This window comes from Schistosoma mansoni, chromosome W (assembly GCF_000237925.1).
Source record: "Schistosoma mansoni strain Puerto Rico chromosome W, complete genome".
NCBI classification, from domain to species: domain Eukaryota; kingdom Metazoa; phylum Platyhelminthes; class Trematoda; order Strigeidida; family Schistosomatidae; genus Schistosoma; species Schistosoma mansoni.
The window spans coordinates 1,526,430-1,542,524 of record NC_031502.1 but is presented as its reverse complement, the minus strand read 5'-3'; the positions used below and the strand labels follow the sequence as shown (position 1 = coordinate 1,542,524).

At 35.4% G+C, this 16,095-nt stretch overlaps 1 protein-coding gene across 1 annotated transcript in view; it reads left to right on the top strand.

Moving 5' to 3' along the window:
• Smp_157020 (putative hemicentin) overlaps positions 1–16,095 on the top strand; it is a gene marked incomplete at both ends in the record, with an annotated part of 109,067 nt that overhangs the window by 3,279 nt on the left and 89,693 nt on the right. Inside the window, 6 exon segments of the mRNA XM_018799888.1 lie at positions 1,050–1,172; positions 4,864–5,148; positions 6,698–6,749; positions 12,311–12,585; positions 12,797–12,997; positions 15,411–15,719. Of these exon segments, the coding sequence (XP_018653756.1) occupies positions 1,050–1,172; positions 4,864–5,148; positions 6,698–6,749; positions 12,311–12,585; positions 12,797–12,997; positions 15,411–15,719 (1,245 nt within the window).

Here is a 16,095-nt window from a genome sequence, read left to right as displayed (position 1 = left end):
TAGGTCCTGAGTTCGAATCTCGCGAGGCAAGGTCGTGGATGCGCACTGCTGAGGAGTCACACAATAGGACGAAACGGCCGTTCAGTGCTTCCGGGTTTTCCCTGGTGGTCTAGCTTCAATTGGCTCACACCTTCAACTATGAAAATACTAAATCTCCACAAAAAGCCCTTCTGAAATTTATTGTGTCAACAACTTGAAACGTCACTCTCTAATGAATGGTACATATTTTACAAACACTACTTTTTGAAAGTAAAAGAATCCATTGATAATAATTGTGATTATTCATTAGTCATCGTACATTCACTTCAATATCTAAGGAATTGAACATAATGTTAGATCATGTTGTTCATACTATTATCATCAGTATGGATATTTGTGGAGATTGAAGTATTTTCACAGTTGAAATCATGAGTCATTCTAGGCCAGAACACCATTACAAACCTGGAAGCACTGGACTCAAATCGACTTGTAATTTCAACTCTGAAAATACTATAATCACCACAAATCCCATTGCTGATTACATATATATCCTCGCTAGTGACTACCTTCAAGATGTAACTACTGGAGTTCTAATGAGAAGCTGTGATCAGTGGAGTTCAATCTATATAGGGTGTGAGATAGATATCTACCTCAGGACATGGATGAACGGTTGAGTACGATCATAGATTGATCAAAGTTAGAAGTTAATTCCGTTTGGAACCGGCTCTATGGTTTAGAGGCCGGGCGTTAGCGTGTGAGGCCGAGGGCATTGGGTTCAAATACCGCCCGCGTGACCGTGAATGAGCACTGCTAAGGAGCTCTGTATAGGAAACGGCCGTCTAGCGCCTTCAGGTTTTGAATAGTAGTCTAGCTTCTTAAATGTTACATTTTTCAAAACAGAACAGCAAAAATAACACCAGTTTATTACAATTTCAGCCTGGCTTCTTGTACTAAGAATGGTGGTAAACTTTTCTGTAAGACCTAGGTCAGAATATTTATGTACTGCGAAAGAAAATCATTCAGTGAAATATTATTACTAATTTATTTCATTGTTTTTGTTTCTGTTAAAGTGTGGAAGTTGGATACGTGTTCGAATTCAACGTATGGAGCCAGATCTTTATGATATTGGTGGAAATGCTGATGAAGCTCGTTCATTACACGAAATACATCAACATTTATGTACTAAATTAGCGGTAAGTTATTATATATATATATATATATATATATATATATATATATATCCTGAACCCAGATGAGTTATTGGTGTGGAAGAGTAGACAGTCTTTTTAAAACTGACGGCTTATTTCTAATGTGATAAATGTTGATAACTGATTTGTTGTTATTAATTCACTCCTGTATTGGGTATTTTAATTTCCTCATTAATGGGTTAGGAGTATAAATTGGTCAGTCTGTTATTGACATATGTGCATCCCGTTTGGATTCGCTCGATATCGGCCTATATCATCTCTGCTAATATGCAAAAGCTATTGTCTATCTGATTTCAGTAGCTAAGTGGATAATGTGGTGGCGTTTGAAGTAACCAATATTGGGTTCAAGTCTCGAAGTAAGCATCAATACATCTATGATGCCGATACGTCAATCTGACGAGTCCCACATAGGACGAAACGCGCGTTCTGGATTCTGCTCTTAGTGACAACTCATCTCTACATATAATTATTTATTATTATTTGTGATTTAGACTCCATGAGATATCTTGAGCATTTGAATGCGGTCAAGTGAACCATGAGAATTTCTGAAAATCATAATTAACAGTGATATAATGTATTCATGTTTATATAAGTCACAGGAGTCGGACTTGAAAGAAAAGTACACATTGAACTAGTTAGGGATTGCTACTATTCTCAAGCCTGGGTAAAGGAGGAGGATTAGGTATAGGGTTAGCAGCTCCATCCCGTAGGAAACTAACTCACCATAAAAACAGAAGCCTAATATTTCGGACATTAATCACCGATTTCTTTTAACATAAAATTTGTTGATAATGTCAAATAAAGGCATAATTAAATTAGTTATTGATTATTACTATAAAATCTAATCTGATCTATCATAATGAGATTAATAAGACATCCATGATATCAATCTGCACAACTCTATCCTGATTATCAAGACAATTTTGCATATGAATAAGAATAGAATCTATCAGTATGTACACTATGCATTCGATGTTCTATCATATTTAATTAATGTTTTGAATGTTCCTTTATAACATACGAATGAAGCAATACATGATTCATTCTATCATAAACAATAACATAATCTTAGTTTCTAGGAAAGGTGATCTTAGTGTTAGTAGTAGTTATAATAGTAGTATTTGTAGTAAGTTTTCTTTGGTTGGTACCAGTTAACTATTCATTCAATTGTTTTCATGTATATAATACACTGCTAGCCACTATCCATCTCTGCTTACCATGCTTGTGAATTAAGGCTATATCGAGGCAATACACACAGTATGCCAATTAGAGGCTGACCAGTTGCAGTCCTAAAAATCATCAATGGGAAGATTCAAACAAGTATTACTAAGTGAATACAACAATATAGTCAGGACAAAAATGAAAATGGTTTATATTCTGCCAATCATAACAATAACTTTTTTCTTCCAAAATTCTAATTATTGGATAAAACAAAAAAACTGTAACGATGTATTGATTAAAAGAAGTCGATTAAGATTTTCCCAAGGGAAATACCTGAAGTTTGTGCTGATGATATTGTTCCGAAGAACGATGAAAGCTCCACGACTTAACTATCCAGCTCAGAGAGCAAAACTTCATTTAAATACTCGATAATTTTTCTTGTGATAGTTATTTATTTATTTATTTAAACACATAAATATTGGTACAAAAGGGCACCAGATATATATGCGCCACACAAATCTTATTTCATTTGTGTGAGGGCTGTGATACTGCTCAGGTGCCCAAACTGAAGCAGGTGATTTTCCTAGGGCGACACACCCGCAGCCTTTGACCTAAAGGTCTGATCCACAAGGCAGTGGAGCATCGTGAGGAGATACAGACCATTGGTAGCCGTTGACCAACGATTGATTCATACGCCATTTGTTCCCTCAGTATACTGAACCTATGTACATCATTGGTTTGGAATGAGGGTTTTCCAACTCCCCTAGGTAGATTCTCCATATCCACCGACCCGGTTAAAGCGCCGGACATTCTCTTTTCGTCCACTCAATTTAGTAAACAACACCCCCTTAACGAGAAGGCAGTGAGTAGGACTTGCCTGTCAGAGGCTATATACGCGTGGCCATGTGAGAGCATTTGGAGAGGGAGAGCGGACACTCCCCACTCTCAGCCGTACCAAGGCATTTGGGGGCTACTGTGATAGTCAATTTATGAATAGTATGATGTTGTACAATGTACATTGTACAATGATTTCACACTGAGCAATATTAGTCATTTATTAAATAATACTAGTTAGTTGATTACTTCATTTATCATTATTAACAAAATAAGTTGTTATCATGAACCGATATCATCCGTTAAAAAGCTTTTAAAACTACTAAAAAACTTCATAAATTTTCATTCTATTGATAAACTTGTGCTCATTGGAGAATAACTTCAAGATGGATTTCTTGGAGTTCTAGTGAGAAGCCGTGACCAGTGAAGTGCGATCCGTGTTGGATGGCGTCAGTTATCCATCGAAGACAATGAATCAAAGGTTGTGCAAGATCATAAATCGATTTAAGTTTGACACTAACACCATTGGATGTCGACTCAGTGCTTTACAGGCTAAGCATTCGCTCATAAAACCGAAGGTCTTGGGTTGGAGTTGCGCTTGTGGGATCGTGGATACTCATTGTTTAGGATTCCCATAAAACAGCCATTCAGTCCTTCCAGGCTTCATATCTCCAACGTCAGCCAATTTCCCATACGGAGCAACATTCATGGAATATCTTATACTAGAAACAAATAGTTTTTATTAGTCAGTCATCAGAAATATCTACTAATGAAAAAATTAAATCAATCACTCAACTTGATCTGATTTTCTATGAAAGCTTAAAACCAGGAAAACTAGAAAATACTTACATCTTTACATTTAATATTAAACTAAATATTCCGAAATATCTTACTTGACTAAGCATTATAGATAGTCATGATAGGAATTTGGAGATTAGATTATATTCTGCCGATCACGTTTCAATGTGACAACTAGTCTAAATGACTCGACATTGTATGTATCATGTCTAAATGTTAAGAGGCTGAAGGTAGTCAGTACCTTGAGAACGAGTGCCAAATAGCGTAAAATCTGGGTTAAAGTTTCCTATTGACTATCTCAAATCATCCAACAGGTCGATAGGCTAACAAAACGGATAAGTTGACAATGTTAGAATTTTCATAGTTGAAAGCGTTAGTCAATTGAAGCTAGACCACCATCAAAAACCTGGAAACACTGGACGGCTGTTTCGTCCTATTATGGGACTCCTCTGCAGTGCGCATCCACGATCCCGCACTCTCGAGATCCGAACCCAGGACCTATCAGTCTCGCCTCAGAGCACTTAACCGATAGACCACTGAGCCGGTATCCAACGGTGTTAATGTCTAACTTCAACCGGTCCACAAAATTGAGCAACTATTCACCAATGTCATCAGTAAGTTGATATCTCCCAACATACCTGGTTGAACTCCACTGGTAACTGCTTCTCACTAGAACTCCTGGATGTACTTCTCGAAGTCAGTCACTAGTGAGCATATGATTATATAATTTATCATCAGGGGTTTTTGTGGAGATTTAGTATTTTCATAGTTGAAAGCCTGAGTCAATTGAAGCTAGACCACCATGGAAAACCTGGAAGCACTTTTATTTCATTCCTTTAATTTGCAATGTCTATATGAGTATTGTGTTTTTGTTTTTTCATAGTCGAAACAAGAACAAATATCAGAACTTTTATCAAAAGCTGATGATTTAGTTACACAACAAACTTCAGATAACCAAAGTCAAGTGTATGCAGCAATGGCTGAATCATTAAATCGTGCTTGGCGTGATTTACTTGGTATATTAACTCAACGTGGAAGATTATTAGATTTAGCCATGGAATGTTTTAATTCAGCTGAAAATGTAATTCAACAAGCTGAAAGAGTTGAACACTTATGTATCACTGGTAGTTGGGGTCATGATGTCAGTTCAGTTCGTCAATTAATTGAAGTAAGTTGATATATTATCAATGTTCTTGCTTCTTTCGATTTGTAGTAGTATTGTTGTGAACAAGAACACCGGTGTGGTCAACCAACTGTATTTTAATACAATATTACATAATATCTTGGTACAATCTGAGAACCATAGAGTAAACACGTCATTTTCAGAATATTCATCAATTGTCTCAGACTTTGTTGTTACTTTGTATTCAAACCAATCATGATCTGTTCACGTTCTCTTTGATTTCCTCCAGCTTCTGCCTCCAGGCATTCCACTTTTGACTGGTGATACATACTGCTTATATCTGTCGAATCAGTAAGACACACTACAGTATTAGTTGTAGTAACAGCAATACAACAAAAAAATTAAAATTCTTTCTCTCAACAATGAATGTACCTTTTTAAATTTATGAGATGAAGAAAAGGTATATACAATTTACTTGGAATAAATTAACATCAGTCGATATGAGAAAATATGAGTTAACAGAAGTAGATATGCAGTAAGATTACTCTCTTGAACTCCAAGTTATACTACTAACTGGAATATTATAGTAAGTAAAAGAAAATGGGACTAAATCAAAATTAAGTGGACACTTTTTTCCATAACTTTTGATTGTAAAGAAAGAGCATAAAGTAATATATGTTAGGCCGGTGTTTCGTCATCCACTTTATTGGTATTGACATTTTTCGATATTAGAGGGGGGTTTAGGGGAGATTTTAGTAATTTTATTTAGTTGAGATCATGAATCAATTGAAGCTAGACTACCATGAAAAACCTGGAAGCACTGGATGGCCGTTTCGTCCTATTGTGGGACGGTTGAAATTAGACATTAAAAGAGTAGAATGCCAGTTCAGTGGTCTAGTGGTTAAACGCTTGCGCGCAAGACTGGTAGGTTCTAGATTCCAATCTCGTGAGGCGAGGTCGTGGATGCGCACTGCTGAGGAGTCCTACAATAGGAAGAAACGGCCGTTCAGTGTCTCCAGGTTTTCCATGGTGGTCTAGCTTCAATTGACTCACGCATTCAACTATCAAAATATTTATATTTATCTTCCGAAATGAGTCAATAATTAAATTATGTTTCGAAATAGGGGTCTAACTTATTGACAAAGCTAGTTTAATAGAATTGAAATCATCAAACTGATGTACTGTATCATTAAAGATATGTATATTTCTAATCTATAAAGACTAGTATGGCCAGTTAGTATGATGAGATCAAATGGTATTAAAATGTTTGATTACTTTGAACAATAACAGTTATGTGGTCAACATTGCTCCTTTGTATGTTCATTAAACATATAGTATATATTACATAGTTGATATCATGAGTTAATTGAAGCTAGACTACCATATAAAACCTAAAAGCTTCCAGGTTTTCCATGGTGATCTAGCATCAATTGACTCATGAGTTCAACCATACAAAATTACTAAGATCTCCACAAAACCCCCTTCTAATATACTATATATACATTCGGATATCAGATGAAAAAAAAAACAACCAACTATTGTAAACCAGGGAGAAATGGTGGTCACTCTATACTAGTTTAAAAATCCACAATAGCTCTTATCCAAATATCCAAATAGAATCAAGTCCAGCATTATTCGTTCACTGAGTAAGAATTATTGTTGTAATTTAGGTCTTTACTTTTTGGTTTTCAATGCCTTACAACCTGGCATCAATGGCGAGACTATAATTTATGGGCGAACCAACAAAATTTAAGATAACAGATCTTGGATTTTGGCACGAAATTCATTCACTCATTTGGCTAAATCCCATTTTGGCTTTATAACTGATGTCAGTTTATAATGAAAACAATAAATCTGATTCCTAATCCTAACATTCAACTGTAAATCCTAATCTTAGTTTCTCGAACTAATATATAACCGTGGTATGTAGGCGGAAAAGAGGAAGGCCGAATAACACACTGCGCCGGAGAATTGGAAGTAGACATGAAAAGGGTAAATAGCAACTAGAAAGAACTACAATTGATTGCTCAAAACAGGGTTGGATAGCGAATGGTGGTGGGCGATTAATGCTCCTTCACGAGGGGTAACAGTTTACAGAACATTTATCTGATCTATTATTGGGCTACTGATATTTTTTTAGACTTAAAAAAAAACGTTTATCCAAATAATTTGCATAATAAACCTTATTTTACTACTTACCCCTAGAATATAAACAAATTAAGGTTATTCTTCTATTTTAACAACAAAAAAGAATCCGTACATAACTTTGCCTTAGAAAAGAAAACAGGGTAGCTACGATTGTGTACCCTGTTACTATGTATATATGTGTGCGTGTGTTAACAGTACTGTTCAATTACCTTTTTTGACTATAAATAAAAACATTATTTTACAACCAGAACCATGATGATTCACAATCTCTTTTTGAAACATTAATGTTGACACATTTTTTTTCTTCATGAGTGATTCATTTGTTTTCGTTGGAAAAGGGATATTTTAAAGAGATGATTTTCCAATATGATTCAATTTCTAAACCTGAATACCGAAATTTCTCTTTATTTCCTAACCCTGGTTAATCTGGAGAATGAACTTGTAATGATTTATTTCATAGAGATCTAAAGAAAGATGATGAAATATATCTATGATAACTATCATGCATAAAGATCCACTTATTTACTTACTTGCTTACTTACGCCTGTTACCCTAAATGGAGAATAGGCCATCGCCCAGTGATCAATCAATTGTGATTACACCTCAGTCCTACAGGAGGTTGGTCGCTGCCCGAGTAGCTCAGTGGTAACGTCTCTGACTGTGAAGTTGAGTGACACGAGGTCGCATCCGTCAGGGAGCACCAGTTTTCTCAAGATTACAGGTACACCTTGCTGACGAGTGCCAAGTAGCATGAAACCCGGGTCCAGGGTTTCCTGTTGACCACCTCCAACCACCATCTTATTCTCCAACCCACTCTGTCCTCGACCTTCCTTTATAGTTCTATCCGATTTTCGTTCATTCTTTTCATGTCTGTCTCCATTTCTCGGCGTAATGTGTTCTTTGGTCTTCCTCTCCTCCTTTGGCCTTCAGGATTCCATGTGAGGACTTACTGTGTGACGCAGTTAGGTGATTTACTCAATATATGTCATATCCACTTCCAGTGATTCTTCCTGATTTCTTCCTCTACTGGATGGAATCTGGTTTGTTCTCTCCCACAGTAGGTTGTTGCTGATAGTGTCTGACCAACGGATCAGAAGTATTTTGCGTAGACAACTGTTAACAAACACCTGTATTTTCTGGATGATGGTTTTCGTAGTTCTCCAGGTTTCCGCCTCATACATTAGAATTGTCTTGACATTTGTATTAAAAATTCTAACTTTGATTTTGGTTGACAGTTGTTTTGAGTCCTAGATGTTTTAATTCCAAGGACTTTCAGATTGTATTTTTACATTTCTGCAGCAATTCGGATGATTCTCTTGGTCTACCATTTTGTACGAACATTTCATGTACCTAAATTAATGGTTGCTCTGGTTGTCAGAAGGGGCATCTGCTTCGTGACTTTCGAAGAAACTTGGCTTTCATCATGAGCCGACATAACTCTTCTAAATGAAGGCCTTCTAACTCCTAGGGCAGAGTTTAAATGATATGAATTATTTCTTTCTGGTTAGCGTTCTTTTAGCTAATTGGTTTTCTACGGGATAGGGTCGCTAACCCCATACTCAACCCTACTCCTTTTTCTGGGCTTGGGACCGGCAAGAGCCATAGTGGGGCTCCAGATGGAGTTATAAAGATCTACTGAACAGCGAAAAATATCATCTTTAATCACAGTTAAGTCTTCTCCAAAGGGAAACAGATCTAAAAACACCAAGTTTCAAATTTCTAAAAAATATCAAAAGAGTACAGATAAGGAAATCCATGATATATTTTATGAGCATTTAACTAAGTGAATTGGATTAAGTTCAGAGGAATTTAAAATCTTTACTAATATCGATGAAACCGTCCAACTTCCTATTGTACATATGTGGTGTATGCTACTGATGTCGACAGCTATAATTAGTATATATCATCAACAGAAAGTGAAATGTCTGGCAGCAGAAGGTTAAGAAGTTCTAAGGAAAGGGAGTGAGAACGGGGAATGATTGATGTGGGAAACGAAAGAACAATGAAGTCTGAGAAGATTCATTGACATTTTCCAAAAAGAACAGACAAGTTTGAGATAATTGACTGACAGTTTACAAATCAAGTATTCACTGTGGGGTTCTCAGATTTTATTAGGATGTTCTGTAATTCTGCATTCAATGGCATTCGATTGTATCTACTTGAGTTCTAGTTCACTACACACACACACACATCTATGTTGTACATCACAAAACAATAAAATATTTTTTGTTATTTAAATTTGTTACCGATAATAGGAACATGAAAATCTAAAACGTACTGGTTTACTAGAACCATCTCATAATCTCCTAAATTCAGCTAATAATTTATTAGAATTACTTGGTCGTATGTCAAGTCAAACTGGTAGTTCAACATCTACATCAAATACTGGTCCTAGACATGCAAGTATTGAAGCACGTGACCGTGTAGCTGCAATTACATCAAAAGCTGGAATGACTAGAAAACATGCAGAAGATGTTTGGAATCGTCGTGATCATCTACTTCAATTAAGATTAACTGTTGTTTCTATGGAAGCAGAACTGGAACGTATTGTCGATTGGTTTGTAAAGGTAAATAGTTTTTAATTAATCCTTCAAGATCTAATATACTTTTAAAAGTAAACACTTTTACCATGGATTCACTAATTATCTCGATAAAGATGACTGTAAGAATGTATTGTATAATGGACATTGTTGTTTTAAATATTCACTTTCAGTAATAATGTTTATTACATGATTATTTATTTTCAAAGTTGAAACCATGAGTCAATTGAAGCTAGACCACCATGGAAAACCTGGAAGCACTGGATGGCCGTTTCGTCCTATTATGCGACTTCCCAGTAGTGCGCATCCACGACAACTCACTCACGAGATTCGAACCCAGGACCTACCAATCTCGAGCCAGAACACCTAACCGATAGACCACTGAGTCGGCACCCAACGGTGTTAATGTCTAACTTCAACTGATCCACGAAGTTTGAGCAACCGTTCACCAATTGTCTTCAGTGAGTTGTTATCTCACAACAGACGTGGTTGAACTCCACTGGTCACTGCTTCCCACTAGAACTCCAGGACATTTATCTTGAAGTCAGTCACTGGTGAGCATATGAGGAGTCCCATAATAGGACGAAACGGCCGTCCAGTGCTTCCAGATTTTTCATGATGGTCTAGCTTCAATTGACTCATAGTTTCAACTTTGAAAATACTGAAATCTCCACAAAACCCCTTTCTGATTTTTTATTTGATGAGTATATTCTTATTTAAGGAAACGGTAGCTATAAATAAAAGCATACATCAATTCACACATATAAGTTAATTTGGCTATCGTAATAATCTGTAAAATATGTTAGTCAGCAATTACATAGAGTATAGTTACCTATAACAATGTACAAATAGGAGTTCATAACAAATAAAGAGATAAGCAAAGATGGACAGTGGCTAGCAGTGGAATCCAAGACTCAAGTTTCGTCCTACTTGGGACTCGTCAGCTGGATTTACCTGAATCTGAGTTGATGTTCACCCTGGTACTCGAACCCAGTACCTTTCACTTCAAAAGCCGTCGCGTTATCCACTCAGCTATTGAGTCCTGATAGCCACTTGCTTGTGAAATTGCAATCCCAAAAATCAATGGGAAGATTCAAATAAACAATACCAAGTGAATCCCAGTAAAGTAATAGATATTTCTTTAAATAATTTACAATATAAGTAATCAATTTTTTTATTTTTTCTATTCTAGATTGGTGAACCTCGTTTTTCAGATATACAAGTTGGAACAAGTTTATCTGAATGTCAAACTAATTTAGATAGATTAATGACACTAACAGATGAAGTACGTGATTTACAAAATGCACATTCACATTTAACTCAAAATCTTCATCAAGCAACAACTACTGATTCTTGGCGTAGGAAACGTGAAAAAAGTGTATCTGAAATATTACGTGTACAAGAACAAGAATTAGGCATTCATTCTACATCATTAAGTATGGATATAGATAATGAAAATGAATTGAATACTATTCATGATTCTGATACATGGCGTGTTACACATGGTGCTTATTCTGAATTAATTACACGATTAAGAACTACAGAATCTTATATTTGGGAATTTTTAGATCGAATTGAAAATCGTAGACGTCAATTACATACTAGTGTGATTTATTATAGTGAAATCAATGTGGTAAGTCTCAAATGATTAGTTCTATTCTTATTATTATTCAGTCAGTTAATTTTATGGACGTTTGATTTATCTCAAGAGTAGTAAACCGAATGCTCATTTTTAAAGGTCATCATACTTTTGGCTACAAGCAAGAACTGCTGATCACATTTCAGATCTATCCATAAAGCTAGAGTACAAATGTATGGATTTACATGATCCAACTCCATTGAAATCGTAATACATCTTGATAATCATATCATCTTGTTGTTTATGATTCATTGTCATTCATAGTTTTTCCTCATTAGATAGATGACGGGTCCAAATAGGGAATTTCGAATAATTTCTTCGATACATCCTACTAATGAGTATAGATTTATTAGAAAAGACATAGAATAACGTAGAATTTAATAGGTCTTTAGATATTATATGATGAAAGGATTCGATCTTTAGGTATTACTTTTGAGCAATACAGAATAACTAACAAATACTTTCACTCTAACTAAGGTTTGTCCCCGGAACCTAAAGTATTGAATGAAAGCTCCTTTCAAGTGACAAATCAGAACTCAAAAGATAAATAATTCATGTCTTAAATTCATTTAGTATTGTCTGTTTGAATCTTCCCATCGATATGTTAGGACTGCAACTGGTCAGTCTCTAATTAGCATATATGCATACTGCGCGTATTGCCTCGATATATAGGACGAAACGCGCGTCAAACTGGATTCCACTGTTAGCCACTTTCCATCTCTGCTTAATTCATGTCTTACTTTTTAAATTCTCACTCCACAACTTTTTTCCCTCCAGTTACTTAGCCAAATCTATCAACTTGAATCGGATATGAAAAGGACACGTGATCTTCAGCAAACTGGATTAGAAGAAATATATTATAATAAATTAACTGATATAGAAGTACGTGTACCTGGATTAAAACAAACAATGAATGAGTTAAGAACAAATTATAATGAAAAAATTAGAACATCTAATTTAAGATCACAACTTGGTGTTACAACACAATCTTATCTTGATGAATTGGATCTCACTTCAACAGCAGCAGCTTCAGTTACTGGGAAAATGCGTGAAGTAGACGAAGGAATTACTAGATGCCGAGATCTGTTGAATCAACATAAAGAATTAAATATTAAAATACAAAAACGTGAAGAAACGGAATTCCGGCTAAATGAAGTAGGTTATGAAACTTATTTCTTTTTAGCTGGTTACTTTATTGTTGTTACGACTACAATTGAACTAATTGCAATGAGATGGTAATTTACTAACCCCACATTTATATAATAATTTAACTACTTATAAGTAGTACAAAACAAAACAATGCATTTGTTCAATATTACAATACCAACTTGTCATTCGAATATTTTTCTGTCCATTTTTGTTTTAGCTGAGCATGTGGTTAAGTCAAAGGATTCATCGTTCACTCGTGGAGTATGGAAGGTATGGCACAACAGTTGAACAAGTAGCTGATTTTGGAGACGTTCATCGTCGTCTTCAACGTGAACTGCAATCTAGAGAACCTGATTTAGAGGAATTAAGAATTGCAATTGGTCGACTGTCACCACCTGCTGGTCGATCAAGTGCACAGGTAATCTCTAAGTCATTATCAGTCTAGCACTTTTCATCGACAGTGACTTTATTTGTTTAGAAGTGATTACGAATTGATAGTATATTGTAGTTGCTTAAATAAAGTCTATTAAATAATACCATATTCAGTTAAGTGATTGAAACGTAATGAGTGTGAAATAGTCCTATCAGCAAAGTTTAACAGAAAACCCAATTATCTGACATTTTTTCAGCTATCATAAGATCCCATGAGAATTTCGATTCGTTCTCTGTACATAACGCCGGAGGCATATACTGTCACAAAAAATATTTGTAATGCTTACAGGATTTTAAGATGATATCATGACGATGATGATGATGATGTGTATCCTATCCACTTCAAGTGATTCTTCCTGATTTCTTCCTCTACTGGATGGAATCTGGTTTGCTCTCTCCCACAGTAGGTTGTTGCTGATAGTGTCTGACCAACGGATCCGAAGTATTTTGCGTAGACAACTGTTAACAAACACCTGTATCTTCTGGATGACGGCTTTCGTAGTTCTCCAAGTTTCCGCTCCTATACAGTAGAACTGTCATGACATTTGTATTGAAAATTCTGACTTTTATGTTAGTTGACAATTGTTTTGAGTTCCAGATGTTCTTCAATCATAGATATGCCGCTCTTGCTTTGCCTATCCTCGCTCTCACATCTGCATCAGATCTACCTTGTTCATCAATGATACTGCCCAGATATGTAAAGCTTTTTACATTCTACAAAGGTTCTCCGTCTAGCATATTTTTATAATTGACCTTATTCATATAATTATTGAACATCAATAACTTTTACATGGCTTTAGGACTATGACCTGATTGATATCACCAACCAGTTTGTCATTTTAGATTAAAAACTGTATCACAATAAAATCCCATTCTTTCAAACAAAATACTAGTTAAAAACATACAGTTCAAAGAAGGGATCTCTTTTCAAGGAATTTATTATCAGGCTGTACAATCGCACTAGTTCCGTGGGGAAATGTGAACAAGAAATAACCAAGATGATGTAATAGAAAGATCATAATACTAGATTACATAATACGAATAATAACAATAGACTTAATAAGTTAGTAACGAATTATAACATGAATGTAGCAAGATAATTAAAATGTTTTTCACAAGGGGGTTTTGTGGAGATTTTAGTAATTTTATGTAGTTAAGATCATAAGTCCTGGGTTCCAATCCCTCGAGGCGGGATCGTAGATGCGCACTGCTGAGGATTCCCACAATGGGACGAAACAGCCGTCCAGTTCTTCCAGGTTTTCCATGGTGTTCTAGCTTCAGTTGACTCATGATCTTAAGTATATAAAATGTTTTTGTTACAATAATTAAAGGTCATCAAAGACCATATAGGTGTAAAAAATAAAATGACATAATAAGCAATTATCAATAAAATAATGAGAATATGAGACATGAGTAAAGGGAGAAATGCAGTAATAATAATAATAGTCAGAGGGGGGTTTTGTGGAGATTCTTAGTTTTTTGTGTTGAAATTATCAGTCAATTGAAGCTAAACCACCATGGTCTAGAGGTTAAACACTCGCGCGCGAGACTGATAGGTCCCGGGTTCGAATCTCGCGAGGCGAGGTCGTGGATGCGCACTGGTGATGAGTCCCACAATAGAACGAAACAGCCATCTAGGGCTTCCGTGTCTTCCATGGTGGTCTAGCTTCAAATGACTCATGATTTCAACTATATAATAATAATAAATTAAGGCGAAGATAAGGATAACGATAGGATATACTCTTTTTGTATGAATAGTTCTGGCTTGAGTTAATGGATGGTAAGATCTTCGGCTATTTTTTGGAGTTGAATACAAAGAAATCTCAGTAGATTTGGATGAATCCTATATACAACATTAAAATCAAACTGTAGATCATTAGAATGATGACAATCGATTAGATGTTCAAATATGATACTTCTAACTGCTTTTTTCTCACTCTTGTACAACTACACTAAGACATATTCCCGTGTCCGAGTTGAATTTTCATATATATGCATGATTGTACAACTTGATAAGAAATTCGTTGAAATGAGATCCCTTCTCTGAACTTTGTGTGTTTTTAATGTTTAAATAGAAAATACCAGTTGATAAATAAGGCTATATCGAGACAATACTCACAGTATGCACATATGCCAATTAGACTGACCAGTTGCAGTCCTAAACACATCAATAGGAAGATTCAAACAAACAATACCAATTTATAAACGTTTATAAAACTACTATTATGAGTAAAACACAATTGACTTTCCTTTCATAGTTGAAAGCGTGAGTCAGTTAACTATGAAAATACTAAATCTTCACAAAACCCCTTCTGATGACTTTCCTTTATATAAAATAAAAACATCAAATGCCATTTAAATATCACCCGGTCTTTTGTTTTCTGGTTTCCTTTCTGCAGGATCGTTTAAATGAACTATCATCTTGTTGGACACGTTATAGGCAAATTATTCAATTACGATTAGAATTAGCTAATCAATTCTCTTCTTTATTAAAAAGTATCCGTGAAAATGATGTTCATTTTAATTCGATCATTCAGAAAATGAATGAAGCTGATAAGATAACAACTAGTTCAGATTTTCATCCAAGTTGGATCCAAGTTGGTACTGGTGATACACAACAAATAGCTGAACGTATTCGACGCGAATTAAATATAACTACAAGTAGTTTAGAAGAAGAACAAATAGTCATTCGTCAATTTATCAATCATGTAAGTATGACAAAGTAAGACGTTTTACGAATAAATATACAAAATAATGTTGACCAAATCATTTAACCACTACTTCATTTAAGAACAGAAATAGTATATTTCAAATTTGCTTACAAATTCAGTTACTTACCTACGCCTGTTACCCATCGTGGAGGAGCATAGGCCACACGCCAGCATTGTCCATCCAACCCTATCTTGCGCAATCCTTTCCAGTTCATTCAAGTTGTTATTCATCCTTTCCATATCTGCTTCTATTTCCCGGCATAATGTGTTATTTTGTCTTCCGCTTTTCCTCTTTCCTCCCGGATTCCAAGTTAGGGATCGCCTCGTGATGCAGTTTGGTGATTTCCTACAATGTATGTCCGAATCAAACTTC